At 43.9% G+C, this 26,417-nt stretch overlaps 1 protein-coding gene across 1 annotated transcript in view; it reads right to left on the bottom strand.

The window, feature by feature from the left end:
- The window catches only part of NTN3 (netrin 3), a 93,180-nt gene that overhangs the window by 29,557 nt on the left and 37,206 nt on the right, over nucleotides 1–26,417 (bottom strand). The window contains exons 3-4 of the mRNA XM_039360719.1: nucleotides 21,381–21,569; nucleotides 1,232–1,381 (exon numbers count right to left, since the gene is read on the bottom strand). Of these exons, the coding sequence (XP_039216653.1) occupies nucleotides 1,232–1,381; nucleotides 21,381–21,569 (339 nt within the window). The remainder of the gene's footprint in view (nucleotides 1–1,231; nucleotides 1,382–21,380; nucleotides 21,570–26,417) is intronic.

Here is a 26,417-nt window from a genome sequence, read left to right as displayed (position 1 = left end):
ACAAGTAACCGAAGCCCTGTCCTGACGAGCCCCGGTGGGCAAGCAAGCAGGCCAGGCATCGGGGCACAGTCCTTGGAAGACACCAGGGCACAATAGAGAGAACAGGCTCACGCCTCCCTCCAGTCAGGGACTTATGCCAGTAATCCACAGCTAAGAAGGTCACAGAGAGCAAAGAAATCTCCTAAGTACCTAGAAGACTACATAACATTGCTGGCAAGGCAAAGGCCAGTAAACAGTGGGAGCACTGGGGAGCAAAATGTCATATAAAATAAATGTTGTATGTTGGTAGTAGTTTTAGCCCGGGGGAAAGGGGTGTTATGTCCCGAGCCTTTGCAAACGGCTCGGGCGTTTGCAGGCAGTCCCGGGCAGGTGCAAAGCTGCACGGGACCAGACAGGCTGTCGCCAGCGCCGTGCGCATGCGCGGGTGCTGGCGCGGGAAAAAGTAACCCATTTACCCGGGAGTTGCCTATATAAGAGGCTGCGAGGCGTTTGGGCGAGGCTGAAGCCATCTTCCTGTAAGCTGAACGCTGAATAAAAGAAACTGAGAACTCCAGCTGCTTCTCGTGTCTGTTTTCCCGCCAAGGACGCAACACTCTTTATGACCTGTTTTCCTTGTTACCTTCTGGGAGGACGGGGCTTTGTGGTATCTGAAGCAGAACATCCAGACTCAGTCACGGTTTTGTTCCATATAGTATTAACATGTGTTATGTATGTATAACTAAATATATATAAACTATTTCGAAGCCATCTGGCTTTTCCGGATTATAAGTACTGCTTGAGCTGTGATTTTACAAGCTATTTAAAGACAGAGTGAGTGGTAAGGAATTACTGCTAACAAGACATTTTGGATTATAACCTTGGCAGGTGGGTAGCATCGGACCTTGGGATAAATTTTATGTTTTCCTTTTTCCCCTTTTTTTCTCCTTTTTATCTCTCCTATTTGTTGGGGGAGCCTAATTTTTAACGTTTGACTGGAGAACTATTTATGGACAGTGGAAACTGAAATATTGGAGTTACTCCTTGGAAAAGGCCTACACATCCTCTTCACGACCTGTTTTCCTTGTTACAGTCACAGTTTTGTTCCATACAGTATTAACATGTGTTATGTACATGCATGGGTAGATATATATATATTCTTTTGAGAGCAGGCAACAGAATTTCATTTTTAATGTGTGCCAGTGAGCTCACAGTAAAAAAAAAATGACAATAACGGTTATCTTATCTTACTCACTAATGCAGGGGGCTACAGGGGAGCGACTCTGCTGATAGCCTTTGGCACAACGATTGCACGTTAAGCCGGTGACACCATCTTTGCAAGGACATTGCCCGGTGGTTTGGTTGCAGGTTTTCCCAGCTGCGCCGACAGGATGGCAGTCGCATGCTAAAAAAAGCAAGAAGGGAGGGGGAGAAAGAGGATGGGAAAACCTTAAAAACTAGAACTTGCAAGGGTATACACACACGCACGCTCGCATTTCATAATACTGCATACCAGGAGAGGCAGAGTTATGTGCAAACAGAACCTTGATTCAAAACACATGTCTGCTGTGACGAACAGCTCCTTCAAGTGTCCCAGTTCTGGCTCAGAATGTTAGCTTGCTACAGAGCTGAGTTAGTTGCACTCTTGATATAACCATGACCATGGGTGGGAAAAAGCTTGTACTGTAATGGGCAGCTGACCTGCTGAACCCTTCTTGATTTTGCTAGCAGATGCTTTCTTGCGTCTTCTAGTCAGTGGTGAGATTCAAATATGTGAACAACCGGTTCTCTGTGTGGATGCCACTTCCGGAAGTCCGTTCTGGGCCTGGGCAACAAAAAAATTAGCTACCAGTTCTGCTGAAGTGGTGCGAACCGGCTGAATCACACCACTGTATTTCTTTCTTTCTTTCTTTCTTTCTTTCTTTCTTTCTTTCTTTCTTTCTTTCTTTCTCTCTCTCTCTCTCTCTCTCTCTCTCTCTCTCTCTCTCTCTCTCTCTCTCTCTCTCTCTCTCTCTCTCTCTCTCTCTCTCTCTCTCTCTATCCAGTGGTGAGATTCAAATATGTGAACAACTGGTTCTCTGTGTGGATGCCACTTCCAGAAGTCCATTCTGAGCCTGGGCAACAAAAAATTAGCTACCGGTTCTGCCGAAGTGATGCAAACTGGGTGAATCCCACCACTGCTTCTAGTGCCAGGTCAAAACATTGTCAAAACAAGCCTGATGCCTTAAGCATGACACTAAACTGGCTCTCAAGATATACAGATATGTAGAAATATAAAAATCCGGTAATATAGATAGATGTGACATTCCCAACTAACCAACACAGATACTTCCTGGAACCACCATCCACCAACTCTTGTTATTCTCCTGGACACCATGCCTGATTTCAAGGCCTCCCGAAAGATGAGCAAAATTGGGATCAGGTAATGCTGATGAGGTTCAGTGTTCCAGAGAGGAGAGTAAATTTAGATACATTTAATAAATACATAAAACCTAGAAATTCCAACTTAGATATTATGGGAACGGATGCCAGGACCACCCAATAGGTTCCAGTTAAGCTGATGATTTATTCCTCTTACCTGTACACAAGAATCTAGTCTACTAACGATCGGCACTAAATTGGTGTTAGATAAGAGTCAATTCAAGAAGGGTTGGATTCGGTCCGTTTTGTGGGAACGTAATGATTCCAGGCTGATTCCTCTCTTGTCTCCACCTCCAGGCTCTCCCTGTCCTTCTCCTACAGCAGAGACAACATTAGGGCCCAGAAGTTTTTTGCCCATTTGACAGGTGAACACATCATGGTGTGTTATTACCCTGATTTGGCCTCTTGCATGGATAGCCCTAACTTCTGAACCCTTAAAAATTGCCCTCTCTTCTCCCCCTAACGTAGCTGCTCTGCTCTAACTAGCATGGATGGCATAGGGTACTAAGGCTCATTAAAATGAAAGAATTGCAGCTCTGGGAAAGAGAGAAAGATGAAGGGTAGTTTTCCTTCCAGTGGAGAATTTTTTAACTTTGCTATAAAAAAAAATAGCAATGGAGGCCTGGTTTATGTCAGGGAGGAAATTTCAGAGGGAGGGCTCCATTTATTTATAATGCTTGGCTCATTTTTATTATCTGAGAACTAAACAGCCAGGGTGGTTTCTGCCTCTTAGACTCCCGGGGTTGATTAACAATTCTGGACAAGTCTTGGCCCAAAAAAACGACTCGATTCCCTTTTGCTGTGAAACATCGCTCGTTACATTGCCATTAGCATTACATACTTCATTGTGTGGAGATAAAACATAGCAGCAGCATCAGGAGTCTGGCAGGTTCACGCCGCAGTTAGAACTCGCATTTCTACCAAAGCCCAGTAAATATATCGAAAGGGTGTGAGTTCTCCGTTGTCATCCAACAACAGGAGATGCTGAGGAGCGGGTCTCCTTGGGTAGGAGGGCCATCTACACATTCCTTCCCCTTGAAATAAAGCACACACACCACCCCCAAAGTTGAAAGAGATTTATGTAGACTGGATTAGCTGCGGAGATGCCAATTTGGAAATAATTATCATAAATTGTAGAGAGGTGGAAGGCATTCCAGCGTAGTTGGAGAACTTGTTCTGAGCACCTACGCCTCTTTAAGCTACCCAGTCTGGCTTGTTGGTTTTAGCCTAGCGTGTTATACAGAATTAACTTAATTGTGGCTTGTAAACCATGGTTTCTGGCTTACATAGTCAGAGCAGGTGGACAAGCTTAACCGGATGCTGCATCATGGTGAGCCACCAAAACGTACGAACACAGCTAACCGAGCTTGGCTCGTTAGGAAAGGTATCTGCTGGACCTCCACTGTGAACCCCAACTGAGGTGGCTTGTTCAAAAAATCATGGTTAAAACACTTGGGTTAGCATAATGTGCATAAAAACAAGCCCTTACATTTGCCCAATGTAATTCATAAGAAGCTTCATAACCTTAAAACTTGAAGCAGGGAAGTTTTTGAATTAAAGGAACATTTTATTTAAGGGAAAATCACAAAACTGTGTCTCACTTACTTTGGCTGTGCCATGTGGGGGGATTCATTGGAGAAAGCAATTATGCTTGGAAGAGTTAGCGCTAAAAGGAAACCAGTTGTTCTAAGCTCTGGCTGGTGTCAGCTTTGAGGGTGTCCACCCACCGGTGGGTGGACACCCTCAAAGCTGACACCAGCCAGAGCTTAGAACAACTCAAAGAAGTAGTGCAAGATTAGAAGATGTGGAGACACCTGGCCCATAGAATCGCCATACAACTGAATGGATATCATCATCATCATGAGAGCAAATAGAAGGATTTGGGTTCTAAATATGAGAAAAGACCATCTAAGTGGCTCGTGTGAATTTTGGAGGAAAAATGAAGCTGAACTACCTCGTAAAAGCAAAGAATTTGGATTCTGAGAACCTCATGAACAAGTGGAATCATCTAGCAGAAAGCTGAGGAATCACAAGAGATTGTTCTCCTATCAATTAATAGATGTTAGACACCATATTTGAAAACAATGATTATTTCCTATCAATAAAAGAAACTAGCATCTCAGGATGAAGGATTCCAAGTTAGGTCTCTCTCTCTCTCTCTCTCTCTCTGCTGTACCAGCTTTCTGATTTTCATTATGTGCTAGCATAATGGACTTCTAGCAACCCCGTAAGTAGATCTTCTCTGTGATAAACTGTCCCTAACCTGTTCTTTCAAGTCTTCCAATGTTGCACACCAAATCCTTCTACCTTGCAAGCAAGTTGCCCTCTTCTTCTCTGGCCTTCTACCTTTCCTAGCACAGAACCTCTGAGGTCCCACTGGTGGTGGTCCTTAATGGAAGGAAAATGAGGAATTACACTTAAAAGCCATGAGCATCCCACCAACCTATTTTGGCCCAGTGCCTGTTGGAAGATGGAGGTGGGAGAGGGAGAGATACATATCATGGTTTCTATCAGTGTAACAGTCAAACACAATTCCAAAACCAAACAAAAATGCACACACGCATGCACACCCTTCTACCCTCCCAAAGAGAGATGTTATCGTTCCCTTAATGTTCACCAGATGGGATTTTGCCTGAGCACCATGGCCCAGTACAAGGGGTCTTCCTGGAAACACACACAGAGAAACAAGCTTGCAGCTTCTAATGGGGAACAGATGCAATGGGCCTTATCAGATCTTGGCCAGCTTTGGAAATGGACATGTTTCCGATGAGGATATTTGAAGGATTTAGCTGGGATAACACATGGCAGCGGGTGGTGGAGACGTCAGCTGAGGTTGAGTTGTCCTTTAGTCACAACATGCTTTGAAGCTGGAGCCTTGCAAGAAGCTTTTCCCTCAGGGAACCTAGTTGTTCTCTTTCTGGAGGAAATGGCGGTCCAGTTGGACTACCTGTCCTCTTCTGGTGTCCTCTTTCCTTGAAGGCACCTTAGAAGGTTGTCCAGCATGCTAGGCCAAGGTGTTTTAACCGTGAAACCTGGGTTTTCACCATAGACTAAGATATAAACCGATTCGTTTGGTTCCTCAGCATGCTGAGGCCAAGTTAAACCTAGCTTAGGTCTTCAAATTTAGAGTTCTTTAATTTCCCACCTTTTTAGCGAAGTATTTCTTCTTGAATCTTTGCAAAATTAAGCAACCAAATCTTGAGAGATCCCTGAAATCATACCACAGTATATGAGCAGGTGGGGTCTGGGGATCTCTCAAATGTTGCTGAATCTCCAGCACTCCAGTCATCATTGGCCAATGGAGAACTATAGTTCAGCAACAACAACGGTGTACATGTTCCACATTCCTACTATACAGGATGACACCTACAAAGTTGACTGACCTCTCATGAGGTTATGAAGTACAAGAGGTAGCCTAGCTAAATTTGAGAAGCCAAACAGTTCTCTTAAGGTCCCCACACAGAATCTCCAAGCCAGCAATACACAGGATTGCACACAACCTAGGCATACAACCTACTTGACACCTATGCAAGCCAATGAAAATTACAAATTGATGTATTATTAGGCTTTGAGGACTGTATCTTCTTCCTTCTTCCTAACCTCAAAAAGAGATGGCCTTCTGAAGTTAGGCCAACTAGAACATGGCTGACGTGATGGTAGCCATCATTTCTTACTTCCTAGAAAAATAAAGCATATCATCTCTTAAAATGATGATTGGGTTGTATTCATACTGCTGATATTTCCCTTGTTGAGTGTGATGTAATCGCAAGGAATCTTCAATAGATTAGGTGGTACCTAACTAGAACGAACAAATATGAGGGTATCTCCATCAAAATTAACGGGATGCAAGTTGTCAAAATTAAAAACCCATAGATTTTCATTGTTTTTGTCTATGGGATTCTGTCACTTTACATTCTTCTCACATTCAGCCTTTTATTTATTTTTTTAAACTGCAACTGTTTTTACTCTGTGCGGATTTTGATAGGTTCTCCAAAATGAAACACATCAAATTCTCACTCATTTGCATTGGCCAAATTCTAAAAATCCAACTGTTTAGTATGGAGATGTTCAATTGTGCATGATCTGAGTGAAAAAAGTTAACGGGACTTTTAATCAAAAGAGGTGGCAGATTCATTGGTTCCCATGAATGTCATTCAACTTGGAAGTCCACCCATCTCATGGGCCTGTTCTCTACTTGACATTTTCTTGTCAATCCAAACTCTTATTTAGAGATAAATCTATGAACTTTGGGAAACTCTGATCAAAACTCTACCGGAACACAATTCCTTTCATCCTGACTCCGGATATGCCTAAATCTGGATCCAATCAGTTTATTTCCAAAAGTTTTGGGTGAATTGTTATTCTTGACTGATTTATTACTGGCAGCTTGCTAATTTTATTACTGATTCCTATTCGGTTTTAATGCCGGTCTTATCTGCTTTATCCAATAATTTCAACTGCTGAAAAGCCTTCAGGGTTTTACTTTCTTGTTTTTATGTAAAAAAAAAAAATACTACGCAAAAAACACTTATCTAAACATTCTATTATAAACCAATACAGCGAATCATAGAATTATGAAGGAATATGTACAGATCTTGGCTGGATTTATGAAAGATTCGATTTAATACGCCTTTATTTGTTACTTATATTAAAATGGCTAAAGGGCAGTCAATTTGATAAAAACGTTTTTAAACTCTTCTCATTCAACTGCTTTAAAAACGTTTCTTCAAAAGTCCATGTTCTCTCTAGCCAATCTGTTACAGATGAAATCTCACCGTTGGTGAAAATGGGATGAACTAACTTTATTTTACGGAGTTAGTTCATGAAATAAGAGTCAGTATGGCAATGTTTTTCAAACTTGGCGACGGGCATGTGAGTTCTCAGGTTATCCCAAGAAGCTTCAATTCTGAACTGAAGAAGCTTCTCGGATGAGAAGCGAAAGATCTTCAAGAAAAAACAAAGCCCAGTTGCCTTTTGCAAAAAACACCTTTGAGACAAGCATGACCTGGATGAGTGAGAATTTTCATAGACATTTAGTTCCCAGGATTCCCTAGCCAGCCAGTGATATTGAACCAATCCTTCCCACTCAGTCCTAATTAGAATAGAATAGAATAGAATAGAATAGAATAGAATAGAATAGAATAGAATAGAATAGAATAGAATAGAATAGAGGAATGGAATGGAGTGGAGTGGAGTGGAGTGGAGTGGAATGAAATAATAGAATACAACAGAATAGAATAGAATAGAATAACTTTACTGTCACTTTAAATGTACCCTAATCCAAGGCTTTTCAACCTTTTCACCCATTGTACCACTTTTAGGATATGGCAACATCCGAGTACCACCAGTCGCCCAGCATGGTGTCAAAAACTTGATGACCAAAAAAAAAAAAAAAAGGAAAAAAGTGATAAAGTACAGGTAGTCCTTGACTTACAACAGTTCGCTTAGTGACTGTTCGAAGTTACAATGGCACTGAAAAAAGTGTCCCCCAAAGCCACAGCCGAGCAAGACGCCTGCCTGCCCGCCCGGCGGTGCTTTTCCTCCTGTCTGAGGTTTTCATTGTTGTGAGCATTTCTGTTGAGGATTGGCAGTGGGGGTGGGGTGGGGGGTGTTTGGTTTTTATTCCCCCTATCTGCTGGGTGGTTGCAGCAGGTTTTGGTCACATCACATGACCCTGGGACACTGTGACCGTCATAAATATGAATCAGTTGCCTAGCATCTGAATGTAAACCACAAAACCCTGGAGATGCTGCAACATTCCAGCTGATCGGTGCTTCTTCTGGGCTCAGCAGAAGTGCCAGGATCAGCGCCGAGCTCCAGCTGGATCCTGGCACTGATCCTGGTACTTCCACTGAGCCCTGACTGTCCCGAAGAAGCGCCGATCAGATGGAAAGCAGCACTGATCCTGGTGCTTCCGCTGAGCCCTGCAGCTCCAGCCATCTCTCACTCAGGCTTGTGTGGTGCAGTTCAGCTCATTCCCCTCCCCCGCTACCACTTTTCTAGGATGGTTGTGTACTACCTGCCAGGTGCCAATGTACCACAGGTGGTACCCGTACCACTGGTTGAAAAGCCCCTTGCACACAACTCTCAAAGAGTCACCACCTGATATACACTACATAAATATGACAAAAATAAAAAAATACAGAATTATGCATATAGCCACATATATTATACGACACAGAGAAACAAACAAACAAACAAGAAAACAGTGATTAATAAACTAATAATAATGTCATGTGTTGAACTTGATACACACACGCACACACACACACACACACATACACACACCAAATTTCTCCCCGCTTTTCACGTCTGTTGTTTGGATTGCCACCATCTTGACTTTTTGACCATACACTACAGATACCTCCGATAGTGGCAGGATTTTTCAGGAAAGTTTTTGCACTGGAAACGTCTGAACTGAGTGCAGCCTGATTTCAGATGCTTATTGCTTCTAGTTAAAAAAAAAGAAAAGGTAAAGATTTCCCGGTCCAGTCATGTCTGACTCTAGGGCACGGTGCTCAGCTCTGATTCTTGGCCAAGGGCGCCAGTGTGGTCTGAAGACATTTCCGTGTGGCCAGTATAACTACATGCCGAGGTGCACAGAACGCTGTTACCTTGCCACCAAAGTGGCACCTATTTATCCGCTCGCATTTGTAGAAGCAGGAACTGGAGCTCACCCCATTGCGTGGCGAAACATAACTTAAAACCAGGGGGAGAATAGACCATGTTTAATGGAGTATATAAGTATATAAGCATCTAAAACATTCTGAATTCTCGCCAGAAAGGAAAGCTCAATAAATTGCAATTAATGAGGTAATCCCTTCTAACAAAATTAAAAGCTTCTCTTGGAATTATTTCATATTTAAAATGCTTGTAGGTAAAACATCTCCACTTTGCTTGCATTGCTTAAATTCCAGAGGGGGAAATGAAGAACGTTGAATATACGCATGGATACTAACACGCGTGGACAGCCATTTCCTAGCAATGACAACCTGGAAACAGTAATAATTCAAAACAAGCCGTTCCAATGGACTGATATTGAATGGGCATCCAGGGGCTATGTTTGCAATTAGCTTTATGAACTGATACATTTTTAGAAATGGAAAATGACCATGGAAAAAATCCTGTAGTGGAAAAATCCCTGAATACTTTTTCCCCCATCAGAGAAACTTATGCCAAACCCACATCCCCATTACAAAGGCATGTCAACAAAGAGGGAGGCTTCCGGGATCTGGGTCCAGCACTTGGGTGGGACAGTTGGAGGGCAAAACATGTACAGGATCAACAGTGTAACTAAAATACCACTCTGTTCTTCAAAGGTATCTGGAGAGATAAGACAAAGCCTTGGTAAGGCCACACTTGGAATACTGCATCCAGTTTTGGTCACCACGATGTAAAAAAGATGTTGAGACTCTAGAAAGAGTGCAGAGAAGAGCAACAAAGATGATTAGGGGATTGGAGGCTAAAGCATATAAGGAACTGTTGCTGGAATTGGGTATGTCTAGTTTAACGAAGAGAAGGACAAGGGGGGACATGATAGTAGTGTTCCAATATCTCAGGGACTGCCACAAAGAAGAGGGAGTCAAGCTATTCTCCAAAGCGCTTGAAGGCAGGACAAGAAGCAATGGATGGAAACTAATCAAGGAGAGAAGCAACCTAGAACTAAGGAGAAACTTCCTGACAGTTAGAACAATTAACCAGTGGAATAAACTGCCTCCAGAAGTGGTGAATACTCCAACATTGGAAGTTTTTAAGAAAAGACTGGACAGCCATTTGTCTGAAATGGTATAGGGTTTCCTGCCTGAGCAGGGGGTTGGACTAGATGACCTCCAAGGTCTGTTCGAACTTTATTATTACTACTACTACTACTACTACTACTATTACTATTATTATCTTGCTTTGGTCAAACCAAATGCCGATCTAATCTGGGCCCTTATTTTTTTAATTAATTAAGAGAGTGCAGCAGTCATAAAGCAAAGGCCATAGTCGTTAAGTGAATGCCGCAGTTGTTAGGCAAACTCATGTCCGCATTAGGTGTTTACTGGAAGTAAATGATGATTTCTGGCCCCCCCAAAAAAAAATCCATTGTAAATTGTACTCGTGTGACTGTGGAACATTGCAAATAACTGTAAATTCAGGCCGATTGCCGAGTGCTGAGAATGTAATCACATGCTGGAATTGGGTATGTCTACTTTTAAAAAAAAGAAGGACCAGGGGCGACAGGATAGCAGTCTTCCAATATCTCAGGGGTTGCCACAAAGAAGAGGGGGTCAAGCTACTGAACCATAACAAAAATACGCTACAATCTGGTCAACTAGCGGTCAAAGTTAAAATGGATAAAGGTGAATGGAATTCACAAGGAGCTGGACTTGGCTCTCTTGTGGCAATGCAAGGATTCCAAACTGATAACACATTTAACCCCGCCTTCCAGCTCAGCCAGCTCAACCTGCTCATCTTCTATACGGTGGTGTTCTTTGTCCTCACCTGTTGTGAACAGAGTTGTCCAGGAACATGAATCATAGGACAGGGAATATAAAGTAGAGAAGCAGCTGAGGACCCTCCTCCTCTCCTTCCTTCCGTTGTTGTGCTTGCTACTTTTTCATCGAAAGCAACTGCTCTGGGGGCTGCAGGTTGCCAGCACTGCACTTAAATCATCCTGTTTTCCTTGCCAAAGGAGCTGCCATGAACCGTGAGCTGAGGACATTTTTGCTCCTCAAAGCTCAGCATCAGCAGTGGCTTTGACAGCTCTCCCTGGATCCTGTGAGCATTTTATGGCTTTTCTTCAATTACGGAAATTAATCTCAAGATGTTCTTGCGTTGGCTTTTCAGCTACAGCCCTTCGATTAAACCAAGGCTGAACATTTTAACGTTCAGCTTTTTGCTTTTTTTTTATTACCGAGTTCACTTTATGCTTTAGTGACTAGCTTGGGGGGGGGGAGAGAAATCATAATTATTACGTTAGCTTTAATACAGTTTTCTCTTTCTAGATCTCCTCGGGACATCACACACAAGTCTCCCACCCGGTGCGGCCTCTGCTTCAGGAAGGGAATATAAAAAGCTCGCAACAAGATTGCTTGAAGTCTCTTGAGTAGATAACACTTCTGACTTTGGCACAGAAAATGCATTAGAAGTCTGAAAACCTATTTTTGGCAGAAAGTGCAAAAGTAACCATTCAGCCTTGGTGCTTTTGTGCTGATACTTGAGATGGGGGGGGGCAGGGGGGAAGGCTTGCTTTAGTTTACATCTCAGTGCAAACTTGCATTTTCAAATCTATGCTGCAACTAAAAAAGGCATCCTGCAAACTCTGGACTTTTCCCCACAGCTTGCTGGTTCCAACTCTGTTCTCCAGGTAGGATGTAAAAGCCTGCGCAAAGAACAAGCTGATTTAGAAATGTGCAAAAATGTGTCTTGTGTGAGAACAGCATCTGCAAAGTCTATATTCTCTCTCTCTCTCTCTCTCTCTCCTCTCTCTCTCTCTCTCTGTGTATACACATACACATATATATATGTGTGTGTGTATAAATCTCATTTGTCTGTCTTTCTATCTATCTAATCTTTCATGTATTTATTTATGTCTGTATATATAAAATATCTCTTATCTATCACTATCATCTCTATCATCCATCTTTCTCTCTATATCATCTTTCATTTATCTCCATTTACATCTATTTCTCTGTCTCTTTCTCTGCCTCTATATATGTATATGTGTGTGTACATGTGTCTGTCTGCCTATCTGAATGTCTGTTTGTCTCTCACTCTCGTCTGTCTGTCTGTCTCTGTCTGTCTGTCTATCTATCTATCTATCTATCTATCTATCTATCTATCTATCTATCTATCTATCTATCTATCTAACCTGTCTCATCTGTCTATCATCTCTCCTATCTGTCTGTCTATCTGTCTCACCTGTCTATCATCTCTCCTTTCTGTCTGTTTGATCTATCTATCTATCTATCTATCTATCTATCTATCTATCTATCTATCTATCTATCTATCTATCACTATGTCTCTTCGTCTTTGTCTCTCATCTACGTATCTATTTCATCTCATTTGTTTTTTGTAGCGAAAATAATTTGACAATCTGATCTTATTCTCAAGCCAGCTTCAAAGTTAATAGATTTAGATGGAGAGAGAGAAAAAAGTGGTTCAAGCCATTTGATGAGCTTCACAATTGGGATTTGAACCAGGCTCTCCACACTCCTGATCCAACTTTTCAAAAACCATCACAAGAAAGAAGCCAAAGTAATCAAGGCAAAACCATGAGAATCTTCTAAAAAGAGGTTGGGGCAAATCTGAAGGACTCATTCACAGAGGCTGTCTTGAGGAATCTTCTGGAATGTTCCTCTGTCTCTTACCATTCTACTTCCAGGAACGATGAATCTTTATGCCCTGTCAGACTATTAGCAACAGCACCAAGAAGCTTTATTTATGGATTCCAGTGGTTTTGTTTTCTCTGTAACTCTGTGAAAACTGAAACAGGAAATGGTGCTCTCAACAGCTCTCATCCAGAGTCTACAGGAGTTGAGCTGCCAATAAGTTTAAACCAATAAACTTATAGAGCACAATTCTGGAGATCTCCCTGGAAAGAAATAGTGTACTTTGTCCTACTCTGATGGACCTATTTGTCCTCTTCAAAGAGATGCATCTGATGAACCATCCCCAACCCTTCCAGGACAATAAATCTGTGGTTAGGCCATCCACCAGAGCGTATTGCTTCTTAATGGAGATGCTTTGTCACTAATGCTCTACAATTATGGGCTCAGAACATCTCAGAACAGGACTTGCCTCAACAGTCTCCAAGCTGGTGTCTCAGCTCTACAAATTAGAGAGAGGGAAACAGAATATAATTTGAAAGAGGAAGGGAGGGGATGTTCCTCTTAGGATTCACTGGGAAAGAAAGACGGCTGAAAGACTGCCAGGGGGTTTATGGGATGGGGAGAAGAGAAGAGTGGGTGGGAATTGACCTAGACTTCACTTCAGACACTCTTGCGCAAACAGCCTCAAGTCTTCCTGAATGAATCCCCAGCTCTGCCTTGGCACCTCACCACTTTAGACCGCAAATCAGCACTTTGGGTGTACCTGTGTGGCATAGGATAAGTGGGATTTTTTCAAGGAAGGCATTTAAATCCCAAGCAAAGAACATAAGCTGAATAACAAGAGCTTCAATTTCCACCATGACGGGTGACGGCCAAGTTTGAAGCAATTTGGAGAAAAGTAAATAGATGACTTGGGGAGAGAGGCTTGAAAAGATCAGCTGACTCTTCCCGCAAGCTGTAGCGTACAAGATTTCACTTATTGGGTTCTAAATGAAGGCTCTCCAAACTTGGCAACTTTTAAGACTTGTGGACTTCAAGCCTCAGAATTCCAAAATGCTGGCCGGAGAATTTAAGTCCACACGTCTTAAAGTTGCTAAGTTTGGAGACCCCTGTTCTAGACATCCAATGAAGCCGAGAGGTGGGTGATTCACGTTAGACAAAAGAATTTGTTTTCACCTAGTGGTATGGTTACCTGATGGAATTAACTATCTCCAGAAGTGGGAATGACCCCAATCCTAAACTCCATGCTTAGGTTTCACGCATCAAAGGTGGAGGAGAAGAAATGGCATCTAACACCGCATGGCTCATCTCGTCTAACCAATGTCTCCAAAGTTGCGTGGTTTATCCCACAATGATATTTAAGAACAAGCACTCGGGGTATCCATCTCTGAAAGTATCCCAAGACATGGACACAGACAGATGAGAAGATAATGCTCTGGAACCCTACTGTGAGATACATCTGTTCCTGGAAGAATGAAGATCAGTTCTGAAAGAAGGGAAGGGATTAATCAGAAGGAAGACAGCCTATGGAGATGCAGTAGGAGCTTCTTGTGGCAGGTCCAGTCTATGGAAAGGGAAGGTTGCCACTGCCAAGATGCAGACTAGGAACTATCTCAACATGTTGTGAGAGAAGATGCAAAACAATAAGGTGGTACAGTATTCCAATATTCCAGCATTCCAAATAATACTTGAGCAGGGGATTGGACTAGGTCACTTCTAGCCCCAGGACAGTGATGGCGAACCTTTTAGAGACCAAGTGCCCAAACTGCAACCCAAAACCCACTTATGCAAGGTCAGGTGCCGGGTGGGTGTGGCCCATTGGCTGGGTGTGGCCCATTGGGTGGGCGTGGCTGCAGTGGTAACGGCAGACTGGGTGGGACTAAAAAGTTCAATCAATCAATTCCAACTTTGCGAGACCTTTTTTTTCCCCACCAGAAGTTAAAATTGACTCATTGATTGAACCTTTTTTTTTTTTTTTTTGCACAGGGCGGCGGAGGCCTAAAGCGAAAAGGTTTTATAAAACCCAGCTGAAGGCCTAGGACCGGGGCAACGGCGCGTGTGCCCACAGAGAGGGCGCCGAGTGCCGCCTCTGGCACCTGTGCCATAGGTTCGCCACCATTGCCCTAGGATACTATGATTCTAAGTGCAGAGAGTAAGTTCCCTCTAAAACTTCTCCCTTTCTTCAACTTTCTCCCCCATCTCTGCAGGATCTGCAGCACGCTCTTCCTTGGCTATAGGACCTAATTTCCTTGTAACCAGAGATGGCCGTGGCTTGAATCTCGACAGTATCTCTGCACAAAACCCCAGCATAAAACTGGGGGACGGGAAGACCAGCAAAGCTTGGGAGGGCCTGCTTCAAAATGGATACATCTCAAAGGGGTGCCTGTGTGTGCCCAATGTGTGTTTGTGTGTGCAGGCCTACCAAGAGACCGGGAGAATTTCACAGCCGCTGTGGTTCCAAGGAGATCCTTTTCTAGCCCCACAGAGGAAATGACTCAGGGTTGTTTTTCTTTTTAATTTTTTTTTTTATGGAGAAACCGCAGCAGGCTGACAAGTTCATTGCCTGCCTGCCTGCGCTCTTCGCCGGGCTGCATTTTTTTTGGGGGGGGGTTATATTTCTCATCCCCAGATGCTCTCCAGGAAAGTGTGTGGAGGAAGGAAGAGAAATCAAGGGAATCCTCCAGCAAGAGTGGCCGTAGATAGCGGAAGTGGGTTTCGTGTCACTTCTCTGCTGTGTGGAGGACCTTGGAGATGAAGGAAATGGAAAGGAAAAACTGTGATGAAGAAACTATGGGGTGGCAGTTACACCAAATCATCATCATCATCATCATCATACGATTAGGGGAGTGGAGGCTAAAACATATGAAGAATGGTTGAAGGAATTGGGTATGTCTAGTTTATTGAAGACGAGGGGGGACATGATAGCAGTGTTCCAATATCTCAGGGGCTACCCCAAAGAAGAGGGAGTCAAGCTATTCTCAAAAGCGCCTGAAGGCAGAACAAGAAGCAACGGATGGAAACTAATCAAGGAGAGAAGCAACCCAGAACTAAGGAGAAACTTCCTGACAGTTAGAACAATTAACCAATGGAACAACCTGCCTCCAGAAGCTCTGAATGCTTCAACACTGGAAGTTTTTAAGAAGAGACTGGACAGCCATTTGTCTGAAATGGTATAGATTATCAACATCCTCAACACTCATTATGGATGATGGAGTTAGTGAAAGGGCCACATGACTCACCACTATTCTTTGTGCCACTGTCCACCCCCAATGCTGGAATTATCTTCCATTCCTGCCATTGCCTCTCAGATTCACCCTAGCTTAAAATAGAGGCATGCTTGAAAAGGAAGTGAGGTGTGGCCAGGACAAAAACCTACATTTGGGTTTTGTTTCCTTGCCATTCAAAACTAATTCAACTCAACCGCAGTTTGAATGATTGCTCACCATTCAGGCATTGTCTCCTCCCGTCCAATTAATGTTATTCAATCAGGAGCAAATATGGATGGGTTCCAGATGCTATATAAGTAAGATGTTCAGCGAATAGAAGAAAGTGAGGGGAGAGGGAGGATTTAGGGCCTGAAGATGGCATATTAATAGCTCAGATGGTTGCATGTAGGAGAAGGAATGGCAGAACCTGGGGGCGGAGTTAAAAGAGGGCTTAGCCTAGAATCCCTACATAGCCAGAAGCAGACAAAGCCCAACCTCCCTTGAATTCTTATTTAACTCCAAGCGGGTGCTAACCTTTAGTTGAGAAGATTCCTAGGCTTAAGCTGTTTAGCAACAATTTGGTCTATGTGTGGACCTGCTCTTTCACCCGTGACATTGTGAGATGACTAGTGGGAGCTCCTTGTTCACTCACTTCCGTATTTGTAGGTTGGCCATACTGTTCCCTGGATGTGTCACTTCCCTTCACTTTGGTGGATCTCCAAATCACTTGTCCTCCACAAGCCACGTCTGTTTTCTCAGTGCCAAGGATGTGGCTAGACATATCCCCCCTTTCCCAGTGGTATCTTTGGGCTGGAAACCAAGCTTCTCAAGACTTCAGTTCTGTGTTGCAATCCTTCCCAGATGGTTTTTCGAGAAAGAGAGGGCTGCCAACCATGTGCTTGAGCAGAGAGCATGAACTTTTCAGGTTGAGATGAAATGATAGGGCACAAACACGATGGCGAAGCCCTGCCAGTTCACTGGCTGGGTGATGAACAACAATTATGTCTCCATTAACTAATAATCTAGCTGAAAGGGACATCCTCATTTGCTTCCCTTCTTCCTTAGATTTTACACAATGCCTGTTAGAATTGGAACATTTTTCTGTGTGGCGCACGTTTTGTCCGATTCCCTTGGGATGGATTGTGGTTTTATTTTTCTAGGCCATTCGTGGAGAATGAAGAAAGGATCATCCAAAACACTCAGAATGAGGCCTGTCTTCAAACGGAAACACGACGTTCTTACTGGCTTGTAGGACACCCAGCGATGAACTGCCAGAGAATTTATTTTCCTGGGCCAAAACATTTGCAGTTTCTGGAAAAAAGAAAGCAGCTTTGCCCTGTAAACCTCAGCTGCCCTTGCTCTATCAAATACCTAACGAGGGTCAGTGCTTATAAATGAAAAGCAATAATAATGATGATTAAAGAAAATCACCTGTAGGACTGAAATGACTGCATTCTGTAGGCATTGGATTATTGGAAAACTTCCGTTTGACCAGAGGTGACTTTGAAATAAGAAGAGTAAGAAAGACAAGGATCTGGGATGGTGAATCTGTATAGATGTGTTACAGGCGCAGATAGAAGGAAGAGGGATGACCACTTTATAGATACCCACTCTTAACATGGCCATAGAGGCAAGGAAACAGAGAAAAAGCATCCCAAGTCACAGCTATGATACTTTAATGGGGATGAATCAGGCTCTCTCAGATGGAGAATTACAATTAGCCTTGAGTCAAAGCTCAGAGTCCCCAGCGTGATTTGGCTCAGAGAAGTGTCATCTAGTCTGTCTTCCAACTTTCCAGATCAAAGGATAGACAGAATAACAGAATAGCAGAGTTGGAAGGGATCTCAAAAGCTAATTCATCCCTCTTGTCCAAGCATTTCAGACAAATGGTTGTCCAATCTCGTCTTAAAAGCCTCCAGTGTTGGAGCACTCACAACTTCTGAAGGCAAATGGTTCCACTGGTTATTTGTTCTCAGAGTCAGGAAATTTCTCCTTAGTTCTAAGTTGGTCTTGCCCTTGATTCATTTCATCCATCGCTGCTTGTCCTGTCTTCATCTGCTTTGGAAAATGGTTTGACCCCCTCCTCTTTGTAGATGACCCTCTTCTTTGTGACAACCCCTTAGAAGCTCTAGACCTTAAACACTTTTGCTAGCAAAAGAGCCCCTCTGAACATGAGGAATCAAATGAGTCAACAACCCTTGGGTAAGTCCTGTATCTTTCAGAGCCAGCCTGCTTGCTGAAGGCTAATCCAGATGTGCAACCGATTGCACAACAGCCTAGGCCTGTTCTTGCAGGGGCCAAGTGTGGTAGGAACACCAGGACCAAGATAGCTTCCTGTCCCAGCAAGGGATCCTAACCACATGGTCTCACGTGGAGAGAAGAAGGGAGGAAACCTCAAGAGTTGACTGTTGTGATGGGGGATGGAGAAAGACATCTTGAATCATCTCTGATTTGGGAACAAAGGGGTTTTTTTTTAAATCCCAGGGATGGGCCTGACAGCAGGAGCAGTAATATAGTACACAGTCACATCAAAAACATTGTTTGAATTTTGGTCGGTTTTGTAAGAATGCCTTTGTCCATTATTTTCTGGAATTGGAACTACACCTGTGTTACCCTTGATTGAACGACTTACTGAAGAAGAGTCTCTTAAGAACTGTGGCAAATACAGTGCCAGATTAAGTCCCGCCCTTCCTTGTGGGCATTAGCATATTGAATAAGCTGGTGAAGGCTTGTGGGCTTAGATTGAATAGAATAGAGCTGGAAGGGACCTTGGAGGTCTTCTAGTCCAGCCCTCTGCTCAAGCAGGAGAACCTACACCATCTCAGACAAGTGACTGTCCAGTCTCTTCTTAAAAACCTCCAGTGATGGAGCGCCCACGATTTCTGGAGGCAAGTTGTTCCACTAGTTGATTGTCCTCACTGTCAGGAAGTTTCTTCTTAATTCCAGAGTGCTTTGGAGAATAACGTGACCCCCTCTGCCTTGTGGCAGCCCCTCAGATACTGGAACGCTGCTATCATGTCTCCCCTATTTCTTATTTTCTTTAGATTAGCCAAACCCAAGTCCCGCAGCCATTCTTCGTATGTTTTAGTCTCCAGGCCTTGGATCATCCTAGTTGCTCTTCTCCGAACTTTTTCCAAACTCTCAACCTCTTTTTTGTGATATGGTGACCAAAATTAGCTAGATGGGTCTTTACCCACCAACGGTGCCATGCAGAATGGAGACCACAGCAGTCCTACTGGAGAGCAAGACTCTGACTGGTTCTCTTCTTATTTCTTCAATCCTAGTTGGCAGGCCGCCATCTTACGTCATGTCAAATGAGGATGGCTCCCTCGAGTCTGGTGCCAACTCTCTCTTTTGACCTACAAAGCAGGAGCACATTGCCTTCCCGCAGATGTTGGCAGAGCCAGATGGCTCTGCTCGTAAGAAGTAGCTCATATAGCACTTTTCAAGACAATCCCAAGTGGAATGATGGGAAGTCTGAATGAAGAAAAAGCCCCAAACTGGGGAATCACGAGTACAATCTGAGGCTACATCCAGGAAATTGCATCTACAAATTTATTAGATGTTTACCCTGCCTTTATTACTTTATAATTAACTCAAGGTAGCAAAGACTCATAATACTCCTTCCTCCTCCTCCTTTTCCCCACAACAACCACCCTGTGGGGTGGGGTGGACTGAGAAAGAGTGGCCTAAAGTCACCTAGTCAGCTTTCATGCCTAAAGTGCAACTAAAACTCACAAGCTCCTGGTGATTGAGCTAAAGTCACCCAGTTGTCTTTCATGCCTAAGGCAGGACCAGAACTCACGATCTCCTTGTGATTGGGCCAAAGTCACCCAGTCAGCTTTCATGTCTAAAGTGGGACTAGAACTCACGGTCTCCTAGTTTCTATACCAGGGGTCGGCAACCTTGGCTCTTATATGACTCCTGGACTCCAACTCCCAGAATTCCTGAGCCAGCCATGCTGAGGGGAAAGGGACAGTTTCCAAGCTGAGCCATGCTGGCTCAGGAATTCTGGGAGTTGAAGTCCACAAGTCATAAAAGAGCCAAGGTTGCCTACCCCTGTTCTATACCAAATTGGTCATTATTTAATTCCAGGCTCTTTGTGTTCTGGGATGTTAGTTAAGCCCATAGTTGTGGCTTGTATTGTGAGTCTTGTTGTGGTGTCTCAGTTATTGCATTTTGATGATTTTTGCTCTGTATTTTGTTGAATATATCCATTTGTTTATCTGTATTTGTAGTTAGCTATCCCCAGTAATATACATCAAATAAGCAGCCGCATTAGTTCTCTAAATAAATAAACAAGCGTAATTTTGATTTAATAGTTCAGTGTCGAGACCGCCTGACTCCACCACAACTCTAGGCAGCTTACAATTAAAAAATAATTAAAAAGAAAACAGATATATCAGAGAAAAGGGAAGACAAACTACAAAGCGCGCAGCAATTATTTTATGCTGATGGAGGAATCTACGCAAAGTAAAAAAAAATGGATCTCATTTTTTTTGGTCTTTTGATTCTAAACTTAGGTACATAATTTGCACCTTGATTGCACTAGAAAGAAAGAGATACACACAGAGAAAGACACACATGGATTAAAGCTCCTCTATGCCAAGCTATGCCTAACGCTTCGTAGGAGGCTGCACACAACCCAGGGAACCAGCTCCAAGCCCCATTCATGGTAGACCAATGTGCATGTTAGCTTCTATGGTTTTCGTAGTACTCAATATTGGCTTACTTAGGCTGCCCTGAATAGAAGGAAGGCAGTTTCTTGGCCGTTGAAATTATGGCCACCAGTGTCCCTTAAGAACAAGTTAAAAATAACCCTGAGCATTGCAAAAAACAGATGCAAATAGATCAGCTTACTCAAAAAAAAACCTTAAATAGTCACTAATATTAGGTGAGAAGAAAAAAGGAAACATAGCAACGTTTGTAAGACTAATGCTCAATTCATTGTACTTTCTGAAATGGGTACAGCTTCCTTAATTGAAGAAAATCTTACTGAATCTCAGTTCTTGCATTTTCAAGCAAGATTATCTGTTTTCTAACCTTGGCTACTTTAAGATAGGTGGAGTCCAGCTTCCAGAATTCCCCAGCCAGCATATATGGACTTCAACTCCCAGAATTCCCCAATCAGCAAGTATAGACGTTAACTCCCAGAGTTCCCCAGTCAGCAAGTATAGACGTTAACTCCCAGAGTTCCCTAGCCACCACATGTAGAGTTCAACTCCCAGAATTCCCCAGTCAGCACGTTTAAACATTAACTCCCAGAATTCCCTAACCATTATGCTGGGGAATTCTAGGAGTTGAAGTCCACCAATCCTAAAAGTGTCGAAGGTTGAAAAAAATATTGCTCTAAGGGATTCCAATTCTGCTTGAGTGGGTTATGCCTGTCCGAGCCACCGTCCAACTCATCCCGCTTGACCTCTCTGCTGATCCTCAAAACGGGTTGACCCCATGCGGTCCTTACCTCGGCAGGCTTTGCGATCGCTGATAGCTTTGCTCACGTCGCGGTAAAAACCCTCTTTGCAGTAATGGCAGTGCCGCCCAGCCGTATTGTGCCGACAGTTGAGGCAGACGCCACCGCTCTTCCGCCCGGACAGCTTGTAGAGCTCCATGTTGAAACGGCAACGCCGGGCATGGAGGTTGCAGTTACAGGCTGCAAGGAAGAGATGGGACAGATGAGAAGGGATGAACATTTCTCGGCCCCTAGCCAACGGCTGGCTGTAAGCATCCAAGTGAGTAGGAAGTCTTCATTGAGCGAGAGGGGCTTTCAGTTTGGTGGGCTTGACCTGTAACCTTGGCTAGTCCAGTGGTTTGAAAGAGATCGGCCAGATCCGTTATCCAAGTAACAAGAGGTAAAGCATGACTTAGGTATAAAACAAGAAGGTCTGCACAAAAAGACTTAGGCAGACACTTCCCTAATTTACATGAATCTAAGAGGGGGGTAGGTGGGTTGTAGGGAGGGGATGCAAGTCAAGCATAGTCACACTTGCAAAGGTTTTGTTTACTTTGAGGTCCAGCCCAAGAATGATGTATATTCTAAGTGTTTTCCAACCTTGGCTACTTTAGGACAGGTGGATTCCAGCTCCCAGAATTTCCCAAACCAGGACAAATGGTTGGGAATTCTCTAGGCAGCATGTGTGGACTTTAGCTCCCAGAATTCCCCATCCAGCACGTATGGATTTCAATTCCCAGAATTCCCTAGCCAGCAGGCTGGAGAATTCTGGAAGTTGAAGCCCACTGATTCCAAAGTGGCCAAGGTTGAAAAAACACAGATCTAAGTGATTTTGGCTAGAACAATCCAGTTCAGTTATTTATTTGCTTACGTCCAATAGACAGAATCTTGCCAGATTAAACCTCTACTACGCTCACCCTAACAAATATATGTGGGAAGATTCTAGAGAGTGGCTATCCTAACTCTCTTCTGCTGCCTCCAATCCAGATTCTGGCTGTATGGTCTCTTGGCTCATCCCCATCCTTGGAATATGCTCCATCCTTCCTCGGAAAGGGCCATTTGCATCACCCCCACTCCCCCTCTGTAGGCACTATCCCTCATATCTGGCTAGCATCAATAAAGGTAGTTTTAGCCTTTGTGTGGAATTGATTTCTTGGTTTCTTCTAGCTTATAGCATTGTGCCCGCCATCTGGCGTCTTTTGACCCCCCTTTAAAGCAAGCAATTCAAAACTGCAAGAAACCATGGATTGATCCATAAAATTAATTTGAAACATTCAGTATTTAGCTGTGCCAGTGTCAGGTTGTGATGCCCAAACACAGCCTGCCCGTTAAAACAAATCTCAGCGCTTCTTGCATTGATTAAAACGATCTCATCCTTTCCTTTCTCACTAAACGCAGCAGAATGAAAAGAAATTAACTCAGTTTGAGGACCATCCAAGCTCTCCCTGCTTTGAGTTTCAAACCTTCATGCCAGAGCTCCAACAGCAGGGTTTTTGGGGTGGTCAACACGCTCTTAAATGTTCGTGGATGTCCTCATGGAATGGCACCGGTTCAGATTCTCAAACTCAGCCTGTGGCTTGTTCAAATAGTTCAGCACACGCAAAAAGGCTGATTTTGGAGCCCCTGGCGTGAAGGCTTGAGTTAAGGAGTTAGAAGAACGGTTTTCCATCCGCAGGAATCCTTGATTCGCACCCAGATGGCAAGTTCCATCTAAAGCTGCTGGTCCAGAGTCCATCGAAAGACCACTGTCTTGGCCTGGGCTGGGGGACCCTTTCTTATTTCCTGCCAGAGCTGTCATGGAAAAGGAACTGTATCATCTCCAGCCAAGTTGCAAAGCTGAAAAAGGAGCCAGTAGGCAGCGGAGAGACCTGCTAAAGTGATTTTGCTCTTTGCACCTCCATGCTTCCTTCTTTGGGTTAACCCCCAGAATGAATGGGGGGGGGAGATAGGGAGCCATAAATCCAGCTACAGACCCTTCAGAAGGGGATCACTACCAGCTCCTCTTTGAACACACATCCGAAAAGATGATGGAAAGGAGACGTTTTCCAACAGCAAATGATGGTTTGCTTTACCCTCCTTCCACTCAGGTCTGGTCAGATCCAGGCCAGAGGGAGAAAATCTCCAGGCACGGTGTGTAATTCATTAAAGTGTCAGCCCAGGATTTAACCGTTGACTCAGCTTACCGCTTACATGAAATGTTATTTAGTGTTAATATTTATTTGCATCCCGCCTTTATTGCGGTACTTTTACTATTAACTCAAGGGGGCAAAGGTATCCAACAGAACTTCCCTCTCCTATTTCCCCCATAACAACGACCCTGGTGGGCTGGGTTAAGAGACAAGGACTGACCCAAAGTCACCTAGTCCAGAGGCCCACAATGTTTTGGGCACCAGGGACCAATTCTGCGGAGAAAGAGTTTTCCGCGGATCGGAGGGGGCGTGGTTTCGTAGGCTGCCTGCATCCTTCAGATGCAGTTTTGCTTATTTGCACGGTCTGGATGCTGGCATATTGTGGCCCAGTGCTGGTCCATGGACCAGGGGTTGAGACCCCTGACCTAGTCAGTTTTCATAGCTTAAGTGGGACTAGAACTCACCGGCTCCTGGTGATTGGCCCAAAGTCACCCAGCCAGCTTTCATGGCTAAGTTGGAACTAGAACTCACCGTCTCCCGCTCTCTAACCCGATGCCTTCACCACGAGACCAAACTGGCTCTCCTTACGAAGCCATGTTTGCACTGGGGAACGGCCTTAGCTGGGGAGTGGGCTTGGAGAATGGGTCCCACCAACTCCAGAAGTGGAATTCAGTTGCAGGCAGTTGGGGGGAAAAAAATCTAGCCGGCAGTCAACCAACGTGTTAGGCTTGGCAAGATCCTCTCGTTCTCTTCCTTAACAAGACTATGCTTGAATCTCGGCGGCTCAGCGTGCCGTTTGCACATGCTTCGTATTCCCTCCCAAGTTGCGGAGAGGAAGAGCAGCTAAAAACCTGTCTCTCAGCCGCCCGTCAGTTTTGCTACAGCTCAATCTTTCTCTCTCTCTCTCAAAGTAATCACTAATTACAGGCCTGAATGGTCCCTGCTGTTTGAGGGTATTAATGAGAATTTAATTGCATGCTATTGGGCTAATTATATAGCAGTCTGCTTCCTTCCTCGTATAAATCCAGCCAGTTCCCCCACTCTTCTGTTTTCTTTTCTTTTCTTTTTTAACTCACACAACTAATTAACCAATCAAGGTTCAAATAATTGGTAAATAATGGGGCAATTATGACCCAGGGCTGGCGTTCTTATTCCTTTGCACAAGGCTACTAAATTTCTCTGATGGAGCTGAGACTGTCAATTTTCTCCAGCACCGCCGGCGTCTGTGAACTGGCTAGGAACGATTAGCCGGTGGGAGATTCTTCCTGAAGTTTTAAGAGTGCCAAACCCACAAATCCAGTGGAGCTGTGCTCTGTACTGCCACTGGTGGAAAAGGGCCTGCTGTCTACATACCCTGACATCTGCAGTGGTTCCTTTCGCCAAACAGGAGGAACCTGGTCTCGAAAAAAGCAGCTGCCACGCCCTCCACCATCCAACTATATTCATAAAGTGCTTGCGGAATGCCAGGCAATGTTTATTTTGGCTAGGAGGACCTGGCTGGGTTGCCCTCAACGGAGAAGAAGTCGTGTAATAAATGCCCATCTCAGTGGTTCAGAAAGAAATAGATGCTCAGCCTCCGGAGGCAGGTCGTTCCACTGATTAATTGTTCTTATTTTTGCAGCTTGTTTCATTTTTTTGCAGCAAAAATGCGCGGAGTTTTGATGGAGCACATCCACTTTTTCCAGCACATGGAACGTCTCTCCTCTCTGCATTATGCGTGTTGCACCGCCAAAGCATTAATATCTCCATGGAAAGGAGAACTTCACTGAGAGCCTTAGCAACAACCACACACGCGCACACACGCGCACACACACACACACAGACACACACACACTCAATGTGGGGGGAGGAGGGTTTTATGCAGATTCATCGTGATTGCTTTCCGTTGATGGGGTTTCCATCAGAATACCAATAGACCTGCCAAACAAAGGGGGATCTCAAAAAAAGCACAAAGGAGGATCCCGTCCCTCTGACCCTTAACCTTTAACCTTTCATTTGTCTGAGATTACCCCCATGCAATCCAACAGCCCCTGTTGATAAGGGAGGGGTGACCTGTTTTTCCTAGAAGCACCGAGGCTGAAAACACCAGCCTGAAGATGACGAATGAGACTTCGTCGAAACGTCACCAAGACACTTCCAATTTGACGCGGGAGAAAACCCGAATAACCAAAGACCTACATATATATATATATATATATATATATATATATATATATATATATATATATATATAGAGAGAGAGAGAGAGAGAGAGAGAGAGAGAGAGAGAGAGAGACCGACAGACAGACAGACAGAGACAGACAGAGAGACAGACAGAGAGAGAGAGACTTTTAGAAGGCTTCTTGGTCTTCACATGATAAAACCTGGGGATGGGGGTTATCTTTGGATTTTAGCATCTATTCCTCTCTTTTCACATCCAGCTTTTCTGATCTAACTACAGCCCTTCGAGACAATGGCTGCTGCTGATATAGCAGGATTCTTCCTGTCTTACCCCAAAGTCAGGCAAAACAATTTGCACATGATGTCCGTAAGCATCTGTATTTGATACCCCTGTAGAAGCAGTTGCTACCCTTTCGATCGGTGGAGGCATTTGGTTGACCTTGTATGAACTTAGAAGCCAGCAAGGTCAGTCTGGATTTGGAGTTGGATAGAAGATTATCAAAAAGATGATTTTTGGGGGGGACCCCCTTCCTCTCCAGATATCCCTTTCCAACTCTATGTCTCTCTGAAAATCTCCCAGCTGCCCCTGCGTGTTAGTCTTTCTCTCAGGGCTATTTATTTATACAACGCACGTCATCTTACAAACAGGCCCTTTGCATGAATACACAAAAGAGAGAACGGACCCTTACATTTTAAAAAGGGACAACGCACTGACATTAATTAATTATCGGGTTAGCATCAATGCCTAAATTCTCAGCGA

Source organism: Crotalus tigris, unplaced genomic scaffold (assembly GCF_016545835.1).
Source record: "Crotalus tigris isolate CLP2741 ecotype Arizona unplaced genomic scaffold, ASM1654583v1 scf7180000019173.45859301935:6455823, whole genome shotgun sequence".
NCBI classification, from domain to species: Eukaryota; Metazoa; Chordata; class Lepidosauria; order Squamata; family Viperidae; genus Crotalus; species Crotalus tigris.
Note: the sequence above shows the minus strand (reverse complement) of the source record. Positions and strands in the feature narration are given on the sequence as shown.